Below are 25,578 nucleotides of genomic sequence, written 5' to 3'. Positions count from 1 at the left end.
TAGACTGCTTCCACTTGTTTAGATAACCTCTCATTTTTGTACAATCTTCTCCTTCCACCGCTTTATCTTGACTAAGATGTTCTAAATGCTTTACGAAAAGACCATATTTATCCAAACAAATTTTCATAGCTGCCAGTTTGTGTGAGATCCAACGAGTGCCGTTTGCTTTTTTGGGTTTAACCCCTTCCTCTATGTAATCCATCGCAGGAGCGTAAAGATCATGCATCTGACGTAACTCCCAAAGTTTCTTTGGTGCTTTCTGATATGTCCTTAGTAGTATCTCATCTACAATATCAAAGTCGGTACCTTTCAACGCATCAGATAAGGCCAATTCCAACCAATGTGCGATGCACCAAATAAATACAAGCCACTCCCATTCCTCTCGTAACACCATTTTTACACTGTTTTTATACCCTCGATTTACACTTGCTCCGTCAGAAGTAAATCCATCAGTTTTTTAGCTGGCATTATGCCGATAGACTTAAACTCACTTTCAATGGGACTTTTTATTGTGTCCATGTCATCGTAGCTTTCAGCGAGAGCAGCTGCCACACCAACAGCATATTGATGCTTAAAATGAGTCATGCTAAAAAAAGACACCTTAACTTCTACACAATTTGAGTTTAACTGGAGTGGGGTCAAAATGTATTGCATATATGTGACGATTCCAGGGAATTTGATAACAAGCTATTTAGTGATAATTTTTCATTATCGATCACTTATAGCGCCTGATCGCTAAGCAAAAAGTTTTATCGATAATTTAGATTAAAAATATAAAATTATCAAAAAATATCGCTAAGGGATTTTCTTTTCTTATTTATCGCTACTTTTGCTAGGGCTAAATTAGCATAAATTAAAATAAATAATAATGACACCGGTACTTGATAAATGCTAGCGAGCTAAAGGAACCCGAGTTTTGATCCCTTGCTGCAGGGAAAAACACTGTGTCTGAAAGCTAAATAATTCTTTATTATTATTTTTGTTTGATCTGTGTTATTTTCTTCTTTTTAGATAATTATTTTCTAGATAAGCAATCAGAAGATTCAAAATTGACCAAGAAAGTTTAGCTAGTTACCTTGATTTTTAGTCAGGATAAATTTTATTTTTATAGGATCATAATCTAGAGAATAAAGCAAGAGGATAGCCGACGAACATGTGGATAGTTATGTGTTTTGTTTATTTCAACATTGCGTTTTTATGTAGTTTTTGCTCTAGGAAACTGCATCACTTTTTCCTTTCAAAAAAAGTTTGTAACAAAATCAGTAAACCAAGGAAACGTGTTTCATGTACTCTTTGTTACAAATAAATAAAATGTATCACTTTCTATCCCAGACCAATGTTGTAACAAGGCTGGGGAAAAGGTCATTGGCTATTTTTCTTTCATAATGCATAGAGTCATCCTTAAAAGGACGTCCAAATTTTGGGGGAAAGAGGGTCTTTGTATTTTTATTGATTTCGTTGTGTTTTGGGGAAAAATAGAGGATTATACATACAAGTGGTTTTGTTCTCAATTTACATGAGAAGCATTTCAAATGGAAATCTTAGTGTGTTTTTAGCCAGGGAATTTTTCTGCGTATCTTCAAGAATGGAAGACCATATCAAGAAGGACACGGGGAGTTGTCTTTCTAATTTAAGAAACACGTTTATAAAGAACACAATACTGACACTTTTAACTTTCTAATGGTAAAAAGAAATGCTTTCCTCCTTATTGAAGATAAAAGTTAAGTACACACTGACATTTTTAGTACTAAAATTTATTTTTGAAATTATTTGATCTTTCCTGATGGCTGCATAGTTTCTCCTGCAAACAGTTTCTTCCTTTAGAAATTATTCCACCCTCATGAGGAAATAATTTGGTAACACAAGGTAAAACTAAAATGAAAACATAAACATTTCCATTTCATATTATTTTGTAACGTAAAATGCAAAAACTACGGATGTAAATACTTTCCTCATGATATATTATAATTTAATTGTGCTACTTACTAATAATGTAAACCATATCAAAATTATTTCTGTATAGTGAAACAACTTTACATCTTAATGCTCACACGCGATTATCAAAGATGAGAATAAATAATGAAATTTTTAGACAAACATGAAAACCTTATTTGCGGTTAATTTTGGGTGGTAGCATTAAATCAACTAAAAATTGGTAAATAATCTTGTTCTCTATATTTTATCAATTTCAAGAAAATGTGAAAATAATTTGAAACCAGAGGCCGCATGTGGGACTAGATAATGATCTGCAATAATATTTTAAACCATTTATAGAAAAAAGTAATAATAATCAAAAATGTTACCTCCTAGTATTTATTTATAAATAACTGTGTAAAAAATCAGAAAATCGTGGTGAGTGGACCTAGAGAAAAGCTTTGACGTATGAACAGACCCTGATTTCACTATCGCGTGACCAAAAATAAGAGGCTAAATTTATTTTTTGGTTAAGATACATTACTATAAATATATAACTCAGAAGTGGACCCCATGGTCCACTTCTGAGTTATATATATGAACCATCAAGATTTCTGAAGCACACAGAACTCTTCTCCACCGTGTGTGGGAAAAATTAGTTACAGATTGACCACACACTAGGTTTATTGTGTCAGTGTCTAAAAATGATATTTTTGGTACTACAATTTTGTGTAATATAAAGAAATCTCCTGGGATGCAAGCAGTGAAAAAAAATCTAACATGGTTAAAAACAGGACTTTCCAGTAGTGTTTTGTATGTTGCGTGGTTTGTGTAAACAGGGCTTTAAGTGGCACAAACAAAAACACCCCCTAATTTGGCTGTATCAATTTGCATTTAAGCAGATTTTCTTATTTTATTTGCAGATATAATATAATTTTTCAGACTAAAAGTTTGGCAAATTAAACGATCACAACTAAAATTATTCCAATGCAACTGTTAGAGGCTACCTAGCTCCCGTAACTCAGACTTAGTTTTAAAAAAGCTGTAAATTTATTGGCGTAGACTTTCATACAAAAAGAAACTTGTTTCTTACTTGTTATTATAAAGTAGTAAGTTAATTTAATGTTTTGTTCCAGCGCAGCCATTGCGTCCAAAAGAAGAATCAAAAATAAAAGGGGGTCTGGACAGCGCCGCATGTTTACAGTGTGTGATATTTTGCAGAACAAAAAAAATTAAAAAAGACTAACTAAATTATTTTTTTATTCTTTACAGCGATCAAACAAATTATATTTATGATTCTAAAAAGAATATTAATACACTTTATGAAAACATCAAGTAAACCATTTTTGCTGTTTTGCAAGTTATTAAATCGACAAACATGAAAAGAATGTTGTCTAGCTTGCTTTTCGCTTAATAAGCTAACAAATTTATGCGTCGGCCATATTGCACTATTATCAATAATTATAGCTCAGCATTGTTGATCGCTAATGATCTGATCGCTAATCCATTTTATTTATCGATAATTCTGTTGTTTTTTTCATGAATTATCGCAAAATAGTGATCGATAATTATAGGTTGTAATCAAAATCCCTGGAATTGTCACATATTACCTCATTTTCAACAACTGCGTTGTCTGTAGAACCATCACAAAGTACGCTAAAAAACTTGGCTTTCGCAAGATCATCATTGAGTTGCTGCTTCATATCTTTACCCATATAATCAATAAATGTTCCACAAGCGCAATCAGTGTTATACGCTATACCAATGTCAACTTCATGTTTTCTCTGTAACTTCAGCAACTCCGGATATGTTGTCAACAGGGGGCGATTTTTAGCAAAAAAATATGCCACTTCAAATTTCTTTTTCGTTCGTTGCATATATTTTTCATCCATCTTGGCCAAACCAGCGACAAACGTTGGAAGAATCGGTCGCAGACAAAGTTGTAGCTCGTTCATCCAGAGAAACTCCTGTTGCTTTCAAATACAGGCTATGGGCTTTTAAGTGATGTCTACTCTTTGTTGCATGGTCTTCTACTGCACTTTTTTTTGTAGTTTTGGGTTCCAACAACTAAGATGTTACTGTAATTTGGCAATGTTTTGATCTGGGACTGATACGTTGTACAAAATTTACATTGCATGTTCTTAACCTTGCCATCTTTTATATCATAAAGCAGCAATTCAGCAACGCTGTGTTGTGCCAGCTCAGCTTTCCACTTCTCAATAGTAGCAGGTGTTACTGTTCTTGTTGATGTTATTTGCTTGTGTTGTTCCGGATTTGTTTTGCCTTTGGTCTGCGGTGTATTCTGCAAATAAACAATTAAAAAAAATTAAAGAGACACAAAAGATATTGTGAAAATTAAAATAATAAATATAACAGAGTGACGAATTACTATATTTGTTGCTGATTGCTTCGCTAATGTTGGTGGGTTTTTTCCAAAGGCTGAAAATATGCTTCTTTGGTTTTTTTTCGGCGGCTTATTAATAACAACAGAACAATCAGGACGTCTACCAACACGTTTTTCCTCTTCGCTGTACCCATTGACTGTACTGTTAGTATAACATATGTTACAAGATGTTTTTTGACACGATATGCACTAATACCTCGTGCTTCTTTCGCAAAAACAACAAGGAAAATCAATAATTTCACTCATACTTGAAGGTTACATGCGATAAATGTAGAATGAACACATTTTCATTTCTTATAAAAGCGCAAGTGACAGGCGTTTTTTACCAGTTTAAATGATCTCACTCAGAGATGTTTTATATTAAAGTGAATTAAATAATTTTTTAAGACGATGGAGTGTTGAAGGTAAAGGAAAAATGTTTTCTTTGTTTGACAAAACAATTCGAAACCATAGCAGGTCCCAAATAATTGATTTTTTCTTTGCTGCGAGTGTTATTTCTATTCAAACAATTTTAAAAACGAAACCCACGTGCGGTATTTTTTTTGTATAAATTTTGTTAAAATGTAGCTAAACTTTTATTTAAGCCATGTGGATAAACTTAAGCATATTTTTTCCTATTCGCTAGTGATGACTTTACAAATAATTATAAAAATACAAACTTAAGTATTCTTTAGCGACAGCATTTTTTGCGATTTGATTGGCTTATTAAAATGCGCAGCCAGCCTTACTTTGTTTTTTAACGGCCCCTAACCACATTTATTATTTGTGGTATGTGTGATTATGATTAAGAAACTTCCATAATGGCACATGGCAGATGAAAACGCAGAAAGTGATGCAGAACAAAGATTGATTAAAAGAGACAGATTATATTTAAATTATCTCGTTATTTTTCCATGTTTTAATTTTTATTTTTTAAAGTTATAATAGGGAAAATGTAGCTAAAAAAAAACGTGCAGGACAAAATGACAGGCCAGAACTGATTTTTGTCGGACATATTTGCGTCTAGGTGGGACAATGTCCAATATCCGACCGTTTTTACGAGGGCTGTCCCAGTTTATAACATGATCATTCTTCCAGCTATGGTCTGCAATCTCATTTTGTCTGTATCTGCGTTACGTACGGCTCTTTGACTGCTCTGTCCAGTAATATGACACTACACTTTCTTTCTCTTTCTTTCTTTGCAGGACATTTGGTGATTAGATGTGTAGTTAAGATATTGATCAGTATGAGTTGGTTTGCGGTATACTGATACTGATAACTTACCACTGTTGCGAGACACTAGTGTGTCTAAGAAAGGAAGCGTACCGTTCTCATGTTCATTTGTAAATTAAATCTTTGGGTGCAAACTATTGATATGTTCATGAAATGCGTCTAGATGTGCTCTTTTATTATCAATAATAAGCATTAATAAAGTTAAAGAATGCACACCCCCTAAAATTACTGATAAAAGAAAATGTCCAAATTTGCTATTAATTAAATATGACAACATAATTCATGCAGCATAATTAAATCTGGAATTCTTAAAATGTGAATATCTTGAGAGCGAAAGGAGCTTTTTAAAAGTTTTTAAAAAGACCTGTTAGCTAAATTTTTAAGCTCTACAATATAAGTCCAGGATCATTTTATACCTTGGGTTTCCTTTAACAGGTCTAAAATTACTGATGACAAGAAATGTCAAAATTTCCTGTTCCCTAAATATGACATGATTGATAATTATTAAAACTACTAACCTTTTTTCTTCTTTAGGACTTTCTAATATTCTTCTTCCTCAGTAATCTTTTGTTCTGATAGTCTATAATCTTTCTGATGGAATCCAACAGCTTCTATTGCTTTCTGATATTCTTCCTTGCTCAATAATACTTTCATGCAATACTCATATGCAATCTTTTTTTGTATAACCCAGCACCTTCTTAGCTATATTTACTGGGTCAGTGATATTGTCTTACTCTTTGTTCTATATGACAACAAATACATTTTTGCAACATAATTAAATCTGAATGAATATCTTGAGAACGAAAAGACCTTTTTAAAAAATTTAAAAAGACTTGTTAGCTAACTTTTTAAGCTCTATAATATAAGTCTAACATCATTTTATACCTCAGGTTCCTGTTAATTTTTGTGCATTGCCGCAGAGAACTGAACTATGCTCTGATAAAACAATAGCTTTCGTTGTTTTTATATCATTAGCTTTTTTTTTGCATATGTCTAGGGACTTCTCATGTATGATTTTACCACTGCAAATAATTGCTGACTCTAAGGTATATGTTTTGAAAATATGTTGGTCATTTACTATGAAATTATTATGTAAATGCTAAGGGCTAACTTTTATTTGCCTCCCAATATAATTCTTTTAAAATAAGAATCGTGCATCTTTAATTGTTTGTTTCGTTGCTTAGCTATGTGAGAACATTGCAGAATTTTTTAATTCTTTAAAAATCTTTCGTAAAGAACTTCATGCAGAATTATTTAAATTTCTGTAAAAAAATAATCATTCCTAGAACTTTTGTTTCCTTTTGCAGCAAAAAGGTATCTGTTGTGGCTAAAAAAGTCAGTCATAATTAAGCAGGACTGAAAGAATACGCAATATGGTCATCTGCCACACAAAAAACTAATATTAATATAAAAGGGAGAACAAAATCTGTAAAATTCTTATCCCAAATACATTTAAAATGGGAAAAAATATTTCAATAACCTTAATGTTGAGTAGTGGTAACGTTTGAATAATTTATCCCTCATGACTTGTATGGGTTATAATTCCTGGTTGTGCACATTGATGGAACTCGCACAAAGTTTGTTCCAACAGCAAAATAACAATTCTGTGCAGTATACAGGGCAAAAAAATTTTGTTACTATTTTTACCTCTAAAATATAATTTTTAAAATTGCACAAGCAGCATTATTTAAGTGTGTAATACACTGTGGCGTGCAGTGTATACACTGTGGCGTACAGTGTATTACACTAGTGTATTACACTGTATTGCCTAGACTTTGCAAAATGACCAAACATTGCATATTTAGACTAAAGATCGACCTAAGTATACAAACAAAGTTTTAAAGCAACTCAAACAAATTGGTCTTGAATTTGATGAAGAAACTGGTGCTGAACAAATTATTCCTGTTACAACAGAAAACGAGCAAGAAGAAACTACCTCATACCACATTGACTTGGAAAGTGTAGTTGACGAAACATTGCAAGCAATTTCTGCAAAGTAACTGTATTTTTATTTTGGTTATTGTAACAATATTTCTCCAAAATCTGACATTAATAACTCCTAATATTTAATTTAATTTAATCATGTTCTCATACTACAGGTACAATTTATATATTGACGGTTGTATGCACACATTGTCAAAAAAAAATATTTACCACGATGGGGGAAAAACTAGAAGGCTAAACACGTTAATTTTAAAAAGCTGTGAAATAAGTTCTAGATCAGCGAACATACAAAAAGTTGTAATGAAAACAAATACTTAGGTGGAAACCCTTTTTTAGCTGTTGTTTGAGCAGCTAAAAAAGGTTTTCCACTGCATTTTTTACTTGGTGTTTATGTATACATATTATCTTTGGTATTTCTTGAAGTTATGGAACTTAATCATCTGATTTAACTTATTATTTAAATTGCTGAATCAGTAGAAAATTCTCGTTAAAATGTATAAACAAGAAAGATTTACTATTTAGAAAATTTATGACTTTTCATTACTCTTTTGTATATTTTGAAAGATTTGTGCTCTAAAAATATCCAGAGTAAAAACATTTCCACACACCCTACCAAGGTGTTTTATTTACTAAACATGTTTAAAAATTCAAAACAAAAATGATATCAGCAGTTATAATTCACTCAGTGCAATATATATTATAAAGATTGTTGTAAAGTTCTATGATACACCATCTTTCTGCATAGATTTAAAAGGACTATGGAGCTATATTCAGCGAAAATAATTAATTATACACAGCATTTTAGTTTAAAAAGAAATTGTGGAAGGTGAATACTTTTGGTAAAAGATAATAGTATGATAGCTACAAAAGTGTTTTAACAGAAAAATATGGAGTGTTATAGATATAGTCCCTGAATAACCATGAGTATTTTAAGGGTTACTGCCATCTTGAGGTTAATTTTCACTCAAAACAAGAATAATCTTTTTATTTGTTCACTGTTCAGCTAAATTTATTCTTTTACCTTTATATTTTTTTTCCTTCCACCCGAAAATTTGAAATGATTTCAACTTTCACTTTGGATCAAAATTGATCAGAGCAGAAAATTTATTAACAAGTCAAATTTGAAAAATCACGGTTTCCAACCAGATCTATTCCATTGTTGAATCGAAATTTAAATTATTCGCAACATGGAAAATAAATAAAGGTAAATAATTTATCTATGTATCCGCTCCACTGCATTCTGCATGTTTTTTGAACCTACTTTTTTCTAGCTATATTTTCTTTCAAATCTGTAACAAATTACTTTTTTGAAAATACAGTGTCAATTTGTAAGCAATGGATCCAATTCGCAGCAATTCAAGCTCTAAAATGATGATATAGCTACCTAATTTATCTTTAACACAGGTTATTTCAGAAAAAAGAGGGTTTCACTTGAAAAAAATTATGGTATCCATTTTTTTTCTTTTATGCCTGATAATAAAAAAATAATTTTTGACCAAACTTCCCCTTTAAGTCTGTGGTGGTTTTTTGGATTTAATAATAGCTATCTTCTGTCTGTTTGTCTCTAACAGAAACACGAAATTCAATATATAAAGGGCTGGCGACCATGTGGATTTTTTCACGGGTTGGCAACTAGTTCTGTAATAATGTAATATGTAATTGTGAATTATCATGTTTATGAAATTCAAGTGTACTGCAGTATGCCAGCACGCTGCTAAAAATTGTATCTCTGGCTTGTTTCTATAGCATGGATGATGTAGAAGACGACACACTCTCGGATTGGGATCCAATGAAAACATCATTCGAACAAAAGAACTTTAACACATATCAACAACAGAAATATAATGACAATTTTGTGGAAAAACATGTTGCGGTGCCAAGGTATATAATTTCTAATAACAAGCATATTGGTAATCCACAGAAAATTTCAGACTGCATCAAAAAATCTGTGAATTTAGCAAATTTTTATCATCAGCAAATTTTGTGATATTAATTGCACTATTAGTGCACATATCTTTATTAAAAAAAATAATATCAAAAATTCTTTTTGTTAACAAAGTTCACTTTTATATTGTGATATTATATAATAAATAATAATAACAAAGTTGGCTTGAACAACACTGTAATTCCTCAAGCAATCACCTTGCAATCGTTTAGAGCTTAAACAATACCATATTTTATTCTAAAGCCATCACAATGCAATTGTATGAAGTTTTAACAACGCTATATTTTGTTTTAAAATCCCTCCGAACTATTAGTTTTTAGTTTACTTTTACTATTTCATAAAAAACCAATGTTTGAATTTAAAATTGCTTGTGATTAACTTTGTTTCAGAAGTTCGTATATATACATCAAATAAAATTGTACTTACTTTTTTTACAGTTCGTATCAATATCTCTTCTACTTTCTTTAAGTCTGTTATTGTTTTTTTTAAAAAATTTACTTTGTTTGAAATTTTAATTTAAAACAAAGCACTTTCAGTGACGAAAGTTCCTTTGTCTGAGTTATACCAATTCACAGCAGGTGCAAAGCGTCGTTTTTTTACGTTTAGTTGTAATGGAAAAATAGCAATTTTTTTATAATCTTTTTTTTTTGCGCATAATGCAAAAGTTTTCGCAGCCTTACCCCTAACCTGACTTTTTAGGCCTTATGATTTTTTTTTAAATGCAAGGTATAGCATTTACTTTTTTCACAGTATCATTTGGATTTAAAATTAATCATTTAAAAATATTCAGTTTACATGTACACTAAATTTTTTTGTATAAATGTTTTCCTTTTTTAGCATTGAAAATATTTGTTTCTTCATTGCAGAACATGCTTGTTTTCTCTGTATTTATCAGAAAATATTTCTTCAACCACATTTGTTGAAGCCCTTGTTGATTACCTATGCTTTTAATTGTGTTTTGTGTATTATATATTTTTGCTAAAATTCTTACTTTTTCCATCCCATTTGCCTCTTAAAAATAAAGTTTGCAAAATTTTTGTAAAGGAACTTGTACTTGTGAATTTTCTAGACCCGACGGTTATAAGATATCTCCCACTAAAGTTGGATCTGAAGAAGTCCGATTGTACATTTCGAACATACCACTGTCATTAACAGAGGTGAGTCTTTTCTTCTAATAAATATGAATAAGATGTCTAAATATTCTACACTTTAATGCAAGAAGCTCTGACAGCTAGAATTTTTTTCAGTTGTCAAATAAAATTCCAACTGAATCTTGATCAGTAATCACAATATGTAGTTACAAGGAAATTCTTTCATCTTTCAATTTTTTCATATTTTGATTTTTAAAATGACATGCCACTTTTAGCATGAGAATTGGACATAACTTTTAAAACACACTTTTTTGTAGGTTCGATTTTACGTGGAATATTATTGTGTCATTTAAAAGTTAATGATCTCTTATGTATTTGTATTTTGTAAGCAACTGTCACAACGGTTTGCTGTCTTGTGTACCTCTTAATCTTTTCAGGATGGAATGAAAAATTTATTTGGTTCAGTTGGAAGCTGCTCAAATGTGAAGCGATGCCGACCTAGAGATACATCCAGTAACACCACTTTCGGGTTAGTTAACCGAAATGTTAACATTACAAGTGTGCATTGACTCTCCAGCAGTGCCATAATAATTTATCTTTATGTTGTGACAAAATTTATGTTGTATAGAGCAAGTAGTAGAGTTTTGGAATACCCCTTTATCAAAATTGGACATACATATTACTCTAAATAATACATGTATTTACGATGCAGAGTTTATTATTACAAAAACTTGAATCTTTCAGTTTATCGCCTATTTTTGGGACGAAATAATTCTTTCCAAAATACCTTCTGGATTAGGCATCATTTTTTTCAACTTTACAAATACACTTATTTGCAAAAACATTTTGCCTTGTTTGCTGAGGTTTTATTTGTGCAAAGCAGGTGTGTTGTCGGCATTTTTCAAACTTTGTTAAACTATTCGGAATAAAATCAAATCACTTTGATTTTATTCGTAGCTAAAGTAAAGTATTTTTTCTTGTTTTAATAATTGTTCTGTAAACTATTCTATTTTTAGTAACTTTGTAGAATACTTTAGCGAACAGGTTACTATCAGGAACTTTAAAAACATGTGCGAAAAGTGGCTTTGACTGCAAAAGGAAATAAATGACCCCTTGTTTTACAATTGTTATGGAGAAAAGACAACCCCTGGTGAAAAGATAGTCTGGGGCCAAGTTGAGGGGCAGGGCAATACCTCAAGCAGAACGGTAGACTATAGCAGTAAATAAAACATGGTACAACACAGCCTCTCTCTTCATTTAGTGTTTTAATGTAATCGTGCAGTATATAATTTATGTTACTTCCTACGACAAAGTAATCTGTCTTGTTAATATATTTAACACTTTTACGCCATTAGGGGCCCTATAAAGTGAATTAAAAAATCAATGAGAATTACACACGCAAATTCTCTAATATGGATTCATGTGTGCAATTTGTAGCATGCATGTTGTTTTCTTTAAGGAATTTCCTGTTTGTGTCTTGATTACCTGTCTTTTTATGGTCACATCCCTATTAATTAAAAAGGTATCTTACGTTTGGGGTGTCTGCAAATCATTACAACTATGAAATGGTAAGGTAACTAAGTGTGACTGAATTAGCCTAGGTGAAATAAGTAATGTGTAAATAATAAAGAAACTCTTAGCAGTGCCTTTGAACATATCTTACAGTAAGATGTGAAAGAAAAACATGTTCCAAACAAAAACAAAAAAGCTTGGGTAATAATTAAACATTTAACACTTTTCTAGCTTTGTGACCTACAAAAGTGTACGCGATGCTGAGACTGCTATTCGAAAATACAATGGCTTTGTATTTGGTGGCAAACAAAAATTGCAGGTACGGCTGGCTTTTCAGAAAAACAGTGAAGTTCCTGACGATGTACAACAGGAGAAAGTGATATGGGGTAGCAATGGTCATGGCAGTAGAAGTGATCTCAGTGACATTCCAGATGAATCAATTTCAATAACAAGGTATCATTTAAGTTTTACTACAAGTCAAGTTCAACTGTATGAATCATATTTTATTGTTATTTAAAATGTATTTAGCTCTCATCAGCCAGTTGTAGCAGATATAAAAAATGATGTAGACAAAAAAGTTGAAAAGATAGCAGAAGGATCTCATCTTGACAGTGTGGTCATTAGTGAACCTAAGAAGAGGCCAAGATTGTATGTCCAAGGTTTAAAAGTGGGAACATCAGATGTATATATGACTTTTTATTTATTATTTTACTTTTTCTTTTATTATTATTTTTTTTTTTTGATACAGCAGATTTCAAATGGCGTCTTTACGAATCATTTTACGAAAAAAATTTAAAATGGGAATCCTATTGTTCTATCAATCGTTTGTATGACTTATTTCTATTACTGTTGTAGAACACAGCTGAAAAGGTTTTTTTCTCCACCGTTATCAATTTTTTGCGAACTGACTTTATATTTCTAATTCGAACCCTGTACAGACAACTTTGAAGAAAGGCAAAATTATTTGAGATGTCTTTTATATAACGATTTTTATCTTTAGATTGAACTAAAGAGGCTGTTTGACAAATTTGGTCCAACTTTTAACTGCATAGTCACTCCCGCAAAGAGTAACAACCAAGCTACAACTTTTGGGTAAACAAAAGAATTTTGTTAATTTGGTGTCATGGTTGTATGGATCTGATTTCCATTGCTAAACATGCTGTGCTGTGAGATTTTATGCCTTTTGTGCATTACAAAAATTACAAAAGTTAGAGGGAATGTTCACTGGCACTGTTTTTATATTATTTAAGAATTGTGCAAAAACAAAGGGCAGCACATGCTTTCATACAAATTAGAAATAAAAATTAAAAATAAGTTAATGAGCCCTGACTCTTCGTACAAACCCCCTCTGTATTGAAAGTTTTTTTTTTATTTTTCTCTATTTTCTACTGTAAGGTTTGTTTCATATGAGACAATCAAAGAAGCCGATAAGGCTGTGGATTATTTTCACGACTACATTTACAAGGAAAATCAGCTTTCTGTAACTTATTCCAACCAATCTGCTGCAGAATACGGACGGAAGATTAGAATGACAGAAGATGATTTATTCTATGAGCAGTTGTACAACGAAAAGTAAGTGTTCAGCAACATGCAGATGTGTGTGTGATAAATATTTATCGTTTAGTAAACGTTTATTTTAACATTTTTTTGTAGTCCGTTTCAAAAGCATTTTTCACAAGGACATAATGATTTGTCAAATTACAACCTGCACCAGGAAAAACCAACTATTTCACCAGAAAAATCACCTACAGTCACTAAAACTGCAGTTAATGAACATGCCGGTTCTACAGAGGACATCTCACATAATAATGTAGTAACATTATCAAAAGAATTGTCACCTAAAAACGGTACGTAGTTTTTATTTCAAGATTTCAATCGTGTTAACTAAAAATAGTTAAGATACAAAAAGCAGGGTGAAAAATAGAAGGTAAATATATTAAAGTATTTCGGTTTTTATTTTAGCTAATTTAGTAATAAAAATAAAAACAATATGAACAGTGTAGTGATAACATGAATATAGAAGGTCAATAAAGTTATTGCTTTCATTAAATGAACATAAGTTGTATGATGTGTGCGGACTGCCCGGCATATTTTTGCATGAAAGTTGTGGTGGTAATAACATAATGGCATAATAATAATATTGATAATAATAATCTCTAGAATAATACGCCAGTTCCGTCTGTCTGTCTGTCTGTCTGTCTGTCTGTCTGTGACTTTTACAAAGTGGATTATTATCTTCACTACTTTCTTTGATAAAGTCTGTATAACATCGCCCAAAAAAGGGTTCTGTAATTTATCAAACTTTAATGGTAAAATAGTATTGACGTCAAATGATAGTTAATTAAGATTAGTGAAGCCATTACAGTGCACTCAAAACTTTGAGGCCAAATAACTTGGAAACGAGGTGGTGACGTCAATGATTTTTCACCGTGTGGGTAACTAGTGACCACCAAGGACCAATTTGGGTATTTTCCCAAACCCTGCTCCCCAAATCCGTTTTGGAATGGACGAGTTGATGACGTCATCAAAAAAACCTTTAAACCCTAATATCTCTGCAACCCTTTGTCAAAAGTACATGATACATTTTCTTGATAAGCGTTTTAAGCTCTACATAATAGAGACAACGTGAAAACAAGGTTCTAATTCATTTTTTGGTGATGGGTTGCTGACGTCATCAAAATTCGAGTGACGCTTCTTTTTCATTTTTATTCTGCCTCTGGATTTTTCCACGGGCTTTATAATATTGATAGCGGCAGATGTTGTTAAAATGCAATGAACTTCAAATTTTTTAAACTAATTTTGAAATACCTTTTTCCTTTTCTATAAAAAAGGATTTGGTCAATCAATTTGCCAAACTGGTTCACTTTATCAAGTTCTTTTGGTCATGCGCGTTAAGGAAGTGAGGTATGAATCAGGGTCCGTCCGTATGTTTGTTCTTTTCTTACGTTAGTCACAGCCTTGCTTGGGATCCGTTTCTTAGCGTTTCTGATTTTTTGCAGAAAATTAATTACTAATGAATGCTAAAAAGTAACAATTGACCCAGAAATAAATAAATAGATTGTTTTTGTAGAGTATTATTTTTTTTACAAATGGTTTAAAATGTAAGCAATTTATATTTTTATATGGTCCAGAGACAATCTTGTTGCCAGACGACTAACTGCAAAGCGGCCCAAAATTAGCTAAAAATATGGTTTCTCACTTTTCCTTTACATTAAAATATATTTGTTTCTTTTTTATAGACAAACTATTTAACCTGAGAACAAATGATTTACAAATTTCAGTTAATTTCATGTTTGAGAAAAATTATGCTACTACCCCAAATTAACCGTAAATAAGGTTTTCATGGTTGTCTAAAAATTTCATTGTATATCTCAAGTTTGATACCTAACGTTTGGCCATTCAGATATAAAAGGCAAAGTGCATTTAAAGCAGCCGCTCAACCAGACAATCGTCTAAGATACCAATGCTATTCTCGTGCTGAACGTTAAGCAGAAACGATCGATTAACACTTTTTTTATTATCTGGCATGACTGGAGGTGAATGCTTTACGACAAATCCACCAGTCAACTTTTTCATTGTAATCTTTTAATCAAAATCACCATTTAAGTCTAACTTACTACAGTTCTATTTTGATATATCTGTATTTTTTTGACTGTTCTTTTGCTATGTGGACAGGTTTGTCACCTTTACCTCTGTTTATTTTGTGATACTTTGTTGTTAGGGTTAATGTCAGATACCAATTTCGACCTCTATAACCCTCCTTGAACTAGGACGGAAAATCTTTAAGATTAGATTTTTGGTTTTATTGTATTGTTGTTTTTTGCTGTTTTGAGTTGTAGTTTTTTTTGTTTTACTTGTGCAACCACAGCTGTGTATGTTGTAGCGTGTGTGATTTCATCAGCCTTCAACATATGAAGTAGAGAGTATTTTTCTGTTTAGGTGATGTTTGCGTGTACTGTTTCTCTCCAGGAGCGAGTAAAAAATGTGCTCGCTGTCACTCGCCTTATTGTAATCGAGAATGTCAATCGAATGACTGGCCAACACACAAAGTAATTTGCGACTCCACGGCTACTATGTCGCCGATTAGTAGTTCGTTGATGCCGCCTGTGAAAGTTACCAGAGCATCATACGTCTGCGATATTCCACCAAGAGAAAACCTCAACGGTGACGTAAAACTGCTCTTTGCTGTCTTTCGCACTGACTTGACTGTTAGTGGCATAGCAGTGTGTAAGAGCCAACGGCATTATGCAGAATCTTTAGTTGCTATGGAAACGTCGTTTAGACAATGTAATGAAATGAGAAGGAATGTTGATCTAAACGATGTGAATGTTGGTCTTCTTATAGTAGCAATGTTTACTGACCAAGATTGGGGTCGAGCTGTTGTTAAGTCGACGCCGCTAAGTTCTGAACTCAGTTACGACTCTGTTGTTGATATACATTTCATTGACAATGGACTGGACAAGCAAGAGCAAATAAAAAACTTAACCTATCTAGCTTCAGATTGTTTGTCTTTACCGAAACAAGAAGGTTGTTTTGTCTTAAGTGGTTTGGAAAGTGTAGCCGATTTGTCATATCACAATAGTGTGTGTGCGACTTTAAACGACTACGTTGAAGGGAAAGCTTTGACTGTAGTTTTTGAAGGAGAGTCGTCTGCTGTAATCCTCAAATGCGATGGAGAAAACCTTAATGAGTATATTATAACTAATTTTATAGAAACAATCAAAATGAACGGGCATTCTGCTCTAAGTACAATTAAACGGCGGCCTTCTTGTTCTGACGCAATCCGTGGCATGATGTTACCAGATCTGCCTGTTCAACCATTTCCTGATGTGAATGAATTCCAACTTTGCGTTACAGAAGTAGTCTCTCCACACCTGTTTTATGGTCAGTTGATGCATGATGCAGCGCTGCAAGGACTACAGCAAGTAACTGAACTGTTGTATGAGACTTTTGTGAATGTGGATGCTGCACCTCCCTTTACCCCGAAGATCAACGAGATTTGTGTCGCAAAGTTCAGCGAGGACGGATGTTGGTACAGAGCAAGTATTGTGCAGTACGACACCGACATGAGCACTGCTAGAGTGAGTAGGATTTTTTGTTTGTACTACTGTTGGTAATCAAAAAATTTTAATTATTTATTGTGTTAGTAATTTAGTTTTAAATGTATCTTAATTCAAGAAGTTTTCGCGCATTTGGCTGCGCAAAAATGGGTGCGGAATATTTTAATTAGAAGGTACGCGAAAAGTAAATCGCACGAAATTAAAAAAAAGTGAATAAGAAGATCATAATTATAGCAATATTTTCTCTTTTATTAACCCTAATTTTTTATAAAGTGAAACGTATCAATGTGCTAATGAAGCTTTTTTTATATTTATAACCAGTAACGAGTGCGCAGAAATTGAATGCGCGAAAATTAATGAATTAAGGTACTGCAAAAAATCCTGCGAAGTTATGTTCGACTTGCTTTTTCTATTACATCTTACCTGTCAATCCTGCGGTTGTTTCAGGTATCCTTCGTTGATTATGGCAACAAGGCCGAAGTCGAGACAAGCAATCTTCGCTGCATCAACGAAGCACTGTTAAACTTCCCGAGATATGCTATCAAGTTTAGTCTTAACCTCCAACCATCCAATAACAACGCATGGCCGGATAACGTTATTGATTTCTTAAAATCTTCCCTATTGAATAAACTGTCCACGATTCGCTGTAAAAAAGTCAAGGACGATGAAATGGTTTGCGACGTGCTTTTAGATCATGGAAGTGCGTCCCTGGTCGAGTCGCTTCAGAGTATGATGGTTAGCACGGTTGAGCGTGTTATGCTGACAGATTTACCGAAGCAAGATCCTTTGGAGGAAGGCAAACAATACGACGCTATTGCGACCAACGTAAACAGTCCAAATGATTTCCATGCCTGGGTTGGTGACTTAAAATCCATAACTGAACAGGTTCAAGCCATAACGCTTGAACTAACTGAAAAAACCGACACAACGTCTTCCTATTCACCACTTGTTGATGAGGTATGTGCCGTCTTTCATGAAGACTATCAGGAATGGTATCGCGCAGTTGTCTTGTGTATTAAATCTTCTTCTGCTACCGTGCAACTGATCGATTATGGAAACAGACTAGAAGTGAAATTGCATTGTGTATGTTCTCTGCCGGTTGGTGATTGTTTTAAACTACCTGCTCGCTCGACACCTTTGTCATTGTATGGATTAAAAAGTGCAAGCGGTTCCTGGAACAAAGATGCAATAAACATGTTAAAAAACAAAGTTGAATTGCAACGAGGCTGTTGCATCATAGGTGATGATAACAAGGACTTGTTTTCAGTACGATGGCTAACTACCGACGGTGACGATGTGGCTGACCAGTTAACATCCCAGTTTGGTAGCCTACTTGAGTTAAATGACGCTGTACATTCAATACAAACAAGGAGATTTTATGTAACCGATCTACCTTATTTCAAGCCAAGGGACAGCGATCTTGACATTCTAGTTACTTATGTTAAAGACCCGTGGTTGTTTTACGGACAGGTTGTAAAAGAAGAGAACATCACTGCTGTGTCTACCATTTCCGTATCTTTGGCAGAGTTGGGTGATTATTCGTCAAAAGCAGCATACACACCGGAACTAAACGAGGTATGTGCAGGCTTTGCTGAGCTTTATAATGAATGGTATCGTGTTGCTGTTGTGTCTTTATCGAGTGCTGTTGCAGATGTTTTTTTATTGGATTATGGTGAGTCGATGGAGATACCCCTCTCCCACCTGCAGCCACTACCTCTTGCTGTAGCAGATATCCCTACACAAGCAGTCTCCTTTTGCTTGCATGGCGTCGCCCCTAGCAACGGGGTTATGTGGGATGCGACAACGTGTACCAAATTCAGCGAACAAATTTTGCTACAAAAGATATCTATTCACAAAGTGTCAACAAATGATGATGTTATTAAGGTAAAGGTTGCTGTTAACGGAGAAGATATTGCCGATTCTCTACTTTCCAACAATTTTGCGAGAAGCTCCTCACCCCAGTCTATCATTCAAAAGCCACAACCAAGTTCTTTGGTGGAGACGCAAAGAAAATATTATGTAACCGATCTACCTTATTTCAAACCAAGGGACAGCGATTTTGACATTCTAGTTACTTATGTTAAAGACCCGTGGTTGTTTTACGGACAGGTTGTAAAAGAAGAGAACATCACTGCTGTGTCTACCATTTCCGTATCTTTGGCAGAGTTGGGTAATTATTCGTCAAAAGCAGAATACACACCGGAACTAAACGAGGTATGTGCAGGCTTTGCTGAGCTTTATAATGAATGGTATCGTGTTGCTGTTGTGTCTTTATCGAGTGCTGTTGCAGATGTTTTTTTATTGGATTATGGTGAGTCGATGGAGATACCCCTCTCCCACCTGCAGCCACTACCTCTTGCTGTAGCAGATATCCCTACACAAGCAGTCTCCTTTTGCTTGCATGGCGTCGCCCCTAGCAACGGGGTTATGTGGGATGCGACAACGTGTACCAAATTCGGCGAACAAATTTTGCTACAAAAGATATCTATTCACAAAGTGTCAACAAATGATGATGTTATTAAGATAAAGGTTGCTGTTAACGGAGAAAATATTGCCGATTCTCTACTTTCCAACAATTTTGCGAGAAGCTCTTCACCCCAGTCTATCATTCAAAAGCCACAACCAAGTTCTTTGGTGGAGACGCAAAGAAAATATTATGTAACCGATCTACCTTATTTCAAACCAAGCGACAGCGATTTTGACATTCTAGTTACTTATGTTAAAGACCCGTGGTTGTTTTACGGACAGGTTGTAAAAGAAGAGAACATCACTGCTGTGTCTACCATTTCCGTATCTTTGGCAGAGTTGGGTGATTATTCGTCAAAAGCAGAATACACACCGGAACTAAACGAGGTATGTGCAGGCTTTGCTGAGCTTTATAGTGAATGGTATCGTGTTGCTGTTGTGTCTTTATCGAGTGCTGTTGCAGATGTGTTTCTGCTTGATTATGGTGAGTCAATGGAGATGCCTCTCTCCCACATGCAGCCACTACCATCTGTTGCAGCAGACATTCCTACACAGGCAGTTGCTTTTTGCCTTCATGGCGTCGCCCCAAATAATGAAGATGTTTGGACTTCGGAAGCGTCCGCAAAGTTTAGCGAACTAACACTCTTGCAAAAAATCTCTGTCCACGAGGTGTCAACTAGTGGTGATGTTATCGAGATTACTGCTGCTGTGAGCGGACAAGATGTTGGAGACATTCTTATTTCGAGCAAATTTGCCAGTTGTTCAACACCGCAATCGTTCACTCAGAAGCCACCAACAAGTGCTGTAGTCGTGCCAGTGTTACCTGCACGCATAATGGACGAGCATATTCCGAAATTGAATCTACCATCCGAAAGAACAAGCTTGTTTGTTGTCAATATTTGTTCGCCCAGCAATTTTCAATGTCAATTGGCTCAGGTGGAAAACATTCAACAGTTGGACGATATTTGTAATCAACTCACATTAGAATTTGAACATGACAACCCAGAAGAGAAATACGAACCGGTGGTCGGGGAAATTTGTGCAGGTTTTTTTGTTTCATTTGATCAGTTTTTCCGCGTTAAAGTTAATCGGATCGACGGTGATACGATACACGTCATTTCAATTGATTATGGCAACGAAGAGGTAATTAGCTTGACGGATATACGACGTCTTCCGGAGAAGTACGCAAAGTTAGAACAGCAAGCATTGCATATGAGTCTATACAACATAGCAAGCTCTTCACCAGATGACGCATGGTCGGGTGAATGTGTGAAGTATTTTACTGAGACATTCTTAAACAAGGTATGTTATTGCACCGTAAAGGAAAGGACCGCCGATCATTTTTTTGTGACGCTCTCGACTGACGTTGTTTCCGACGTCAATCAGGAATTTATCACTCGCGGTTATGCTGTTGGTCCTCAGCCCGAGATTCATAATGAAAAGCCGCCTGTGGGTGTGTCTGAAATAGATATTTCTGATTCATTTGCGGCGGAGTTGGATTGTTATACAAAACTACCGGCACAAAATGTTCCAGGCGAATGCAAGATTGTAATATCACATACAGAAAGTGTAAATCGTTTCTTTGCTCAATTGTGCGTACAAGACATGGCTACCAAAATATACGAACTTACTTTACAGATGTGCACTTATTGCGAGGAGCACGAGTTAAAGTCGTACAAACCGTCGATAAACGAGCTGTGTTGCGCTTTAGATGCAGATTGTTGGTATCGAGCGTTCGTCAAACAAGTAGATGAGTCGTCGGCCGTCGTTGTTTTTATAGATTACGGAAACGACCGTGAATTAAAGTTCGACGAGTTGCGCCCAGTGTCGAAAGATTTTCTTACTATGCCATCACTAGCAGTTTGTTTGTCTTTACATAATCCAAACTCAGTCCCGATTACTGGAACTGCCATAAAATGTTTCCGAGAGAAAACGGAAAATAAATTGCTTTCGATGAAATTGATCGCCAAGCATTCTAGTTCTTACGAGGTACAACTTTGTGACGATGAAAGTGGCGAGGATATTGCGAAATGCATCGAATACACCTACAAAAAAGAGATTCAAACGAAATCACGGCAAGAAGAACAACAGAGTACGGAACAACCAAACAAATCGGATGAGAGTTCAGAGTCGTTTGCAGCTCAATCTCAGCCACAATTAACCGTGTATCAACGTCAGGAAACAAAACAAACGAATGAAGAGAAATCGCCCGTGGTTAATAAACTGGAACAAGTATCTAAAGAAAAAAAAGTAGTTGAAGTGAAAACTAACGAACTCTTGCTCACCCAAGAAGATTTCAAAAGCGCAAGCCTTGTAACAAAACTAGTGACTATTCAGAGCGAATCAGTTGATCCACCTTTCGTTAATGAGAAAGAAGAAATAGCCGATATAAACGGTTATGGAGACGTAGAAGACGAAATTGCGCTTCTTCCTGAAGCGAAATATGAACCTATTACCAAAATCGTTAAAAGTACAGTAGTCGATAGCAAGACTAAAGATGATTTACCAAAGATTTTTAACGATACATCTGAGGAAAGCACGAATGCTGAGACAAGTCGCTTTGTTATTTCCAGTCTCCCTGTGAGTGCACACGCTTTAGATTCTGTCAGCATGAAAATGGGCGTAGCGCACTTGTCCTCTCAACCCGTGCAATTGTACGTGACTCACGTCGTGTCGCCCCATCTCGTATATGCTGTTATCGCCGATGCGCAGAGCTTGGAAGAAGTCGAGAAAATATCTGAGCAAATTGTTGAGGAGAACGAGTGCGATTTGGATGTCGTCAGAGCTGGTTCGTTGTGTTCTGTGAAAGACGAACACTTAAAATGGCGCCGTGCCATTGTTACAAGCGTGGAAGAAACAAATTGCACAGTCTTCGCCATTGATCATGGTTTCACTTCGAATATTCCTCAGGCAGAATTGAAACCCCTAAATCGAAAATTTACGAAACTTCCCGCCCAAGCAATACCATTAAAACTTATGACAGTTAAACCAAAAGATGGCACCGGTGCATGGTCAGAGGAGGCGATTGATTATTTTAAAGGAATTATTGACGGAGAAACTATCAAGGTGCTGCCGAAATTTAAAGAAGGTGTTGTTATGAATGTAAAGATGAAAATGGCAGCAACTGGCGAAAGTGTTGACCAGCTGTTTGAAGAATACGCTACGGTATTTCAACCGATTATACCGAAAGAGATCACGGAAAGCGCTAAACCGAAACAAGTTTTAAGGGGCGTACCTTTTGGTGCAGTTTTAAAGGTTATTTCTATTCAACCCGCTCCTACAGATGGCCCCTTCCAAGCCATTGTCACTTGCGCAGTGAGCCCACGCTTGTTCTACGTACAATTGTACAATGAAGAGCGTATCATTGAAGTCGACGCGTTAAGTGATAAGTTGAAAGATCTGTATGAAGAAACTTCAGAATGTGATAATGTGTTTACGCCCGGACAACTTTGTGTTGTCAAGTATCACGATAACCTTTGGTACAGAGCGTTTTTAATGGAATGCCGCGTTGATGAAAAAATGGTTATTTGGCTCATCGATTACGGCATTAAAAGTCGTGTTGACCGCAAATGTTTGCGACCGTTACCGGATGACATGAAGGCGTTACCTGCTCAAGCAGTAACAATGCAACTTCAGTACATCACTCCAAGTGGAACATCTCCGAACTATTCCACTGAGGCGATAAAAAGATTCAAGTCGATGGTGGAAGGAAAGCTTATGAATTTTAAACTCGTCAAAATTCACGATGTTATAAATCGCGTGGTTATGCACGACACACAATCAGGAATGGACATCTCAGAAAAGCTGGTGGACGAAGGGCTGGCTGAGTTTATATTTAACAAACACAAGTCGAGAGAGTCGGTTAATGCAAGTCAACCAAGGGAGTGGCCTACACCTTTTCGTGGAACAGATTTCTTGCGGGATGCTCGTGGCGGTGGGTCTAAAGGTGTTTTTAGAGGACACCCCAGAGGATTGCAGAGAGAAAGGGTACCTCCTCACATGGATCGAAGAAACTACTTCAATGATTATGAAGATATGCCTCATGACTATTATGTCAAACGCTTTAACCACCGGATGCCAGACCACGAATATCGCCAAAATTGCTATGAAGATTCGTATTATAACAGATCGTATCCTGTCGATAGAAGGTCACAATTTTGTGACAAAAGATTTAATGGACGACCGGAAGAGTCTGACTTGAAACCTAGAATGAGTGAACGACGGAGCTCTTCGAGAAGTCCTTCCTATTCTAAAACTTCAACGAGAGGTAAGGGGAGAGGAAGGATGCTGTATGACAGCGCTAAACCAGGAGATAGGTCTCGGTCCTCTAGTAACGATAGTGCCAGTCAATTGAATGGTACCGACCATACCAATGGTAAGAGAGATGCCAACAGTCCCATCAATGATCGAATGTTGCAGCGTCCAGGTAGTGGTTCTACAACTTCAACAGAGAGATCAAAACAGCGAGGCCTATCAGAAGAAAGTTATTCTCAAAATGATTACAACACATCTGAACGCCGACGCTATCCAGGTGATCGGGGATACAAAGATCGTCATTCTCATAGCCGTTATCACTACGATTGTTACGACGACCAACACGGTAGCCACCATAGCGATCATCACGAACGTCGGTATGTCGAGCGTTACGGTGGCCGTCCAAGAGACTCGTATAATTCGTACGATGAAAATTATTATTACGACTCTTCTCCTGATCGATACCACGTGGAACATCATCATCGTCCATATCCTGGTTTTTATCCACGCGAGCCAAAAAGAGGCGTCATGCCGGAAGGCAGGGGGTCGCCTGGAAGGCATGCACACAATAGATACGAAGATTTCTAATTGGTTATCAGATTTATTTAGAATGACAGTCCCCCAGCTGGTGTGTTTAAGCGTTTTCAACCTGATTTCATGCTTTATAATAACCGTCAGAATGATAGGTATTACTAACCAGTTGTTTTTTTTGTCGAGCCGAAAGTGTTAGTTTAGGGATCTTGTTTGTTTTTTTTCTTGCCAAGAAAAGATATTTTTAGCTTACCTTTTTTATATTACATTTTGAGATATTTTCACGTAAACCTTTTTTCTATCTGGTTCTTCTTTTGTTTGATTATTCTTTTAACCTTTTACTTTTTTATATAACGACGTTGCTTTTTTATTGCTGCTGTTGTTGTTGTTGTCATTGACAAAGTTTTGCTTCGCAATGTTTGTCAGCTGTGATACTTGATATGATTCGATATGATTCTTTCCAGTTAACAACTACCGTGTATATCAATTTTTATACTTTAAAAAGTGTTATTAAAAGAATGTAGCAAAATTGTCGATTTTATTTTGTTCCATATCTTTACACATATACCGTACCTTAAAAAAAGAGTCATTAAAAATTTGAAACAGTTGTCATTCAACAGCACAAAAATTAGTAACTTGTAACCGATTAATTCAGAAAATACTCGTTGAGTTTAAAGAATATAAAGTATATACAAAGCAATTTATGACAAATTCACCTGAAAAAGCTAAACTGGAAACATTCAAGTTTGTAATGAGTTTTAAAGGGGTTTGTGCTCTTTACGTACGGTACAAAATATTTACTGGACCAAAATTTGGTCACTTTTTGCCTACCTTTTTTTGTCAATAATTTTTTAATAAAGCAATCGGTTCAATTCACCTTTGTAGATTATTTATCTGTTAGATGAGATTTATATTACGATTTATTTTATCCTCTATTTCTTAATTTTTGTAAATATTTGTGTTTTTACATCTGTAGGTGTTAGTTTGAAACTGTGGTTTTAATTCTTTTCAGTTTTAATTTTACAAAATAGTCCCGTGGTTCTCAGGGAGATAAACTATATCGGTTCGCCATATATCTACAACATCAAAAGAGCTCGTATTTTGCCTTTTTTTAACAATTATCGGAATGAGTCAAACTAGGGAATGAAACAGTGACCTTAAAAACTTGAAATTCTATGGAGTAACCTTGAAGGAAAGGCGTTTTTCGCGAATTAGCCATGTCGAGATAGCTTCTCTTTTTCGTTT

At 35.0% G+C, this 25,578-nt stretch overlaps 1 protein-coding gene across 3 annotated transcripts in view; it reads left to right on the top strand.

The window, feature by feature from the left end:
* The window catches only part of LOC130645350 (uncharacterized), a 31,743-nt gene extending 6,399 nt beyond the window's left edge, over positions 1 to 25,344 (top strand). For 2 of the 3 annotated variants that reach the window (XM_057451319.1, XM_057451318.1), the window contains 11 exons: positions 7,336 to 7,526; positions 9,221 to 9,355; positions 10,489 to 10,576; positions 10,948 to 11,039; positions 12,254 to 12,475; positions 12,551 to 12,704; positions 13,023 to 13,114; positions 13,418 to 13,594; positions 13,676 to 13,869; positions 15,962 to 17,103; positions 17,530 to 25,344. In XM_057451319.1, the coding sequence (XP_057307302.1) occupies positions 7,336 to 7,526; positions 9,221 to 9,355; positions 10,489 to 10,576; positions 10,948 to 11,039; positions 12,254 to 12,475; positions 12,551 to 12,704; positions 13,023 to 13,114; positions 13,418 to 13,594; positions 13,676 to 13,869; positions 15,962 to 17,103; positions 17,530 to 24,390 (9,348 nt within the window). In that variant the 3' untranslated portion in view covers positions 24,391 to 25,344. The remainder of the gene's footprint in view (positions 1 to 7,335; positions 7,527 to 9,220; positions 9,356 to 10,488; positions 10,577 to 10,947; positions 11,040 to 12,253; positions 12,476 to 12,550; positions 12,705 to 13,022; positions 13,115 to 13,417; positions 13,595 to 13,675; positions 13,870 to 15,961; positions 17,104 to 17,529) is intronic. The other variant, XM_057451320.1, reaches the window with a different exon arrangement.
* The last annotated feature ends 234 nt before the right edge of the window (positions 25,345 to 25,578 follow it).

Source organism: Hydractinia symbiolongicarpus, chromosome 5, assembly GCF_029227915.1.
Source record: "Hydractinia symbiolongicarpus strain clone_291-10 chromosome 5, HSymV2.1, whole genome shotgun sequence".
NCBI lineage: Eukaryota > Metazoa > Cnidaria > Hydrozoa > Anthoathecata > Hydractiniidae > Hydractinia > Hydractinia symbiolongicarpus.
This window is presented reverse-complemented; position numbering and strand designations above follow the sequence as displayed.